Source organism: Penaeus monodon, chromosome 31 (assembly GCF_015228065.2).
Source record: "Penaeus monodon isolate SGIC_2016 chromosome 31, NSTDA_Pmon_1, whole genome shotgun sequence".
Lineage (NCBI taxonomy): Eukaryota > Metazoa > Arthropoda > Malacostraca > Decapoda > Penaeidae > Penaeus > Penaeus monodon.
The window spans coordinates 11,731,833-11,732,035 of record NC_051416.1 but is presented as its reverse complement, the minus strand read 5'-3'; the positions used below and the strand labels follow the sequence as shown (position 1 = coordinate 11,732,035).

The following is a 203-nucleotide window of genomic DNA, read 5'->3' as shown; positions in this document are numbered from 1 at the left end:
GGGAAAAGATGAGAAAGAGAAAGAAGACCTTGGCTCAGTGTCCTCACCGATCTCCTCCCCGTAGTAGGTGACGGGCGTCCCCGGCAGCAGAAGGACCAGCATGTTGAGCGCGTCGATCAGGTCCTCGCCGAAGCGGGACCCCACGCGCCCGTTGTCGTGGTTGCCGAGCTGGGTGAAAGAGGGAAAGATGAACCAATAATAAA

At 57.6% G+C, this 203-nt stretch overlaps 1 protein-coding gene across 1 annotated transcript in view; it reads right to left on the bottom strand.

The window, feature by feature from the left end:
• The window catches only part of LOC119593035 (maltase A3-like), a 15,016-nt gene that overhangs the window by 2,084 nt on the left and 12,729 nt on the right, over nt 1-203 (bottom strand). The window contains exon 8 of the mRNA XM_037941931.1: nt 48-168. Coding sequence (XP_037797859.1) covers nt 48-168 — 121 coding nt within the window. The remainder of the gene's footprint in view (nt 1-47; nt 169-203) is intronic.